Here is a 2,298-nt window from a genome sequence, read left to right on the forward strand (position 1 = left end):
CGTGGCGGGGGGGGGAGGAGAAGGGGGAAGGGGGTCCCGGCCTCGGTTGGTCTGGGGGGGGGACGGGTTAGCTGTGGGATGGGTCTGTGCCTCAGTTTACCCATCTGAATAATGGGTTTGTGACTCGGTTTGTCTGCTCTGAGCAATGGGTCAGTGTAGTACAGGGTCTGTGCCTCAGTTTACCCATCTAGGTAATAAGTTTGTGCCTCGGTTTACCTGCTCTGAGCAATGGGTGAGCTGTGGTATGGGTCTGTGCCTCAGTTTACCCATCTGGGTAATGGGTTTGTGGCTTGGTTTGCCCTTCTGAGTAATGGGTTTGTGCCTCAGTTTGCCTGCTCTGAGCAATGGGTGAGCTGTGGTATGGGTCTGTGCCTCAGTTTACCCATCTGAATAATGGGTTTGTGCCTCGGTTTGCCTGTTCTGAGCAATGGGTCAGCTGTGGTATGGGTCCGTGCCTCAGTTTACCCATCAGGGTAATGGGTTCGTGCCTCAGTTTACCTGCTCTGAGCAATGGGTGAGCTGTGGTACAGGTCTGTGCCTCAGTTTACCCATCTGGGAAATGGGTTCATGCCTCCGTTTACCCTTCTGTGCAATGGGTCTCCACGGTACAGCTCCTTGCCTCAGTTTACCCGTCTGAGTTATGGGTTCTGTCCCCCCCCTCGGTACGGCTCCAGGCCTCAGTTTACGTGGCCTGGGCAACGCATCGCCGCGGTACGGATCCGTGCCTCAGTTTACCCCCTCTCAACACCCCCCCCCTCAACCCCATGGGGATCGGGGTCCCCCCATGGGCAACGCCCCCCCCCCCCCAAACTATATTGGGGATCGGACCCCCCCCAGCTACCACTTCGTGCCTCAGTTTACCTGTCTGTGTAATGGGTACGCATATCACCACTTTGTGCCTCAGTTTACCCAGCTGAGTAACGGGCACATTAACAGTTTGTGCCTCAGTGTACCCGGCTGTGTAATGGGTACGCATATCACCACTCCGTGCCTCAGTTTACCTGTCTGTGTAGTGGGTATATTAACAGTTTGTGCCTCAGTTTACCCGGCTGTGTAATGGGTACGCATATCACCACTTAGTGCCTCAGTTTACCTGTCTGTGTAATGGGCATAGCGTCAGTTCCTGCCTCAGTTTACCCGCCTGTGCGATGGGTGCGTTTAACACTTCGTGCCTCGGTTGACCCCTCTTTATAGCGGGCGCGGTAATGGCTCGTGCCTCAGTTTACCTGCCTGCGTAATGGGTACTCACAGCACTACTTCATGTCTGCGTAATGGGCATACTAACACTTTGTGCCTCAGTTTACCTGCCTGTATAATGGGCACACACATTACCACTCCGTGCCTCAGTTTACCCAGCTGCGTAATGGGTATCATAGCAGTTTGTGCCTCAGTTTACCCGGCCGTGTAATGGGTATAATAGCAATTTGTGCCTCGGTTTACCTGGCTGTGTAGTGGGTATACTAATGGTTCGTGCCTCAGTTTACCCAGCTGTGTAATGGGCACACACATTACCACTCCGTGCCTCAGTTTACCTGTCTGTGTAATGGGCGGAGGGGCAGTTTGTGCCTCGGTTTACCCATCTGAGCAATGGGCACAGCCAGTACCACTCCGTGCCTCAGTTTACCCAGCTGTGTAATGGGTATAAAAGCAGTTTGTGCCTCAGTTTACCTGGCTGTATAATGGGTATATTAACGGTTTGTGCCTCAGTTTACCCAGCTGTGTAATGGGCACACCTAGCACTGCTCTGTGCCTCAGTTTACCCAGCTGTATAATGGGTATTAAAGCAGTTTGTGCCTCAGTTTACCCATCTGAGCAATGGGTCCGCGTATCACCACTTTGTGCCTCAGTTTACCCGGCTGTGTATTGGGAATATTAACCCTTTGTGCCTCGGTTTACCCGTCTGAGCAATGGGCCCCTTCCCTGCTGACGTCAGAGGGGCGGGGCCTGCCCACGGTACCGCCCCCACGCTTTGCGTCGCGTAGCTATGGCAATAAAAACTGGAATCGGACGCTGATTGGGCGGCGGCGCTGTCAATCAAACGGTGGGATACCGCCCCCCACCGGGGGAGCCGCCCATCGATGCGCTCGCTGCTCCTCTCGTCGACCTGTCTCCCTGGCAACCGAAGCGCGAGGCCGGAACCGGAAGTTGGTTCTCCTACTGAGCTCCGTTGCCACGGCAACGGCAGCGCGGGGCCGGAACCGGAAGTCAACTCTCATTCTGAAGCTGGTGGCTATGGCAACAGCAGCTCGGGGCGAAACCGGAAGTCAGCCCTCCTAATGAGTGTGGTTGCCACGGCAA

At 55.0% G+C, this 2,298-nt stretch overlaps 1 protein-coding gene across 1 annotated transcript in view; it reads right to left on the reverse strand.

The window, feature by feature from the left end:
* Positions 1 to 2,034: 2,034 nt before the first annotated feature.
* The window catches only part of AP4M1 (adaptor related protein complex 4 subunit mu 1), a gene marked incomplete at its 3' end in the record, with an annotated part of 9,769 nt that continues 9,505 nt past the window's right edge, over positions 2,035 to 2,298 (reverse strand). The window contains 1 exon segment of the mRNA XM_082781613.1: positions 2,035 to 2,112. Within this exon segment, the coding sequence (XP_082637739.1) occupies positions 2,035 to 2,112 (78 nt within the window).

This window comes from Aythya marila (genome assembly GCF_965140915.1).
Source record: "Aythya marila genome assembly, chromosome: 31".
Classification (NCBI taxonomy): Eukaryota; Metazoa; Chordata; class Aves; order Anseriformes; family Anatidae; genus Aythya; species Aythya marila.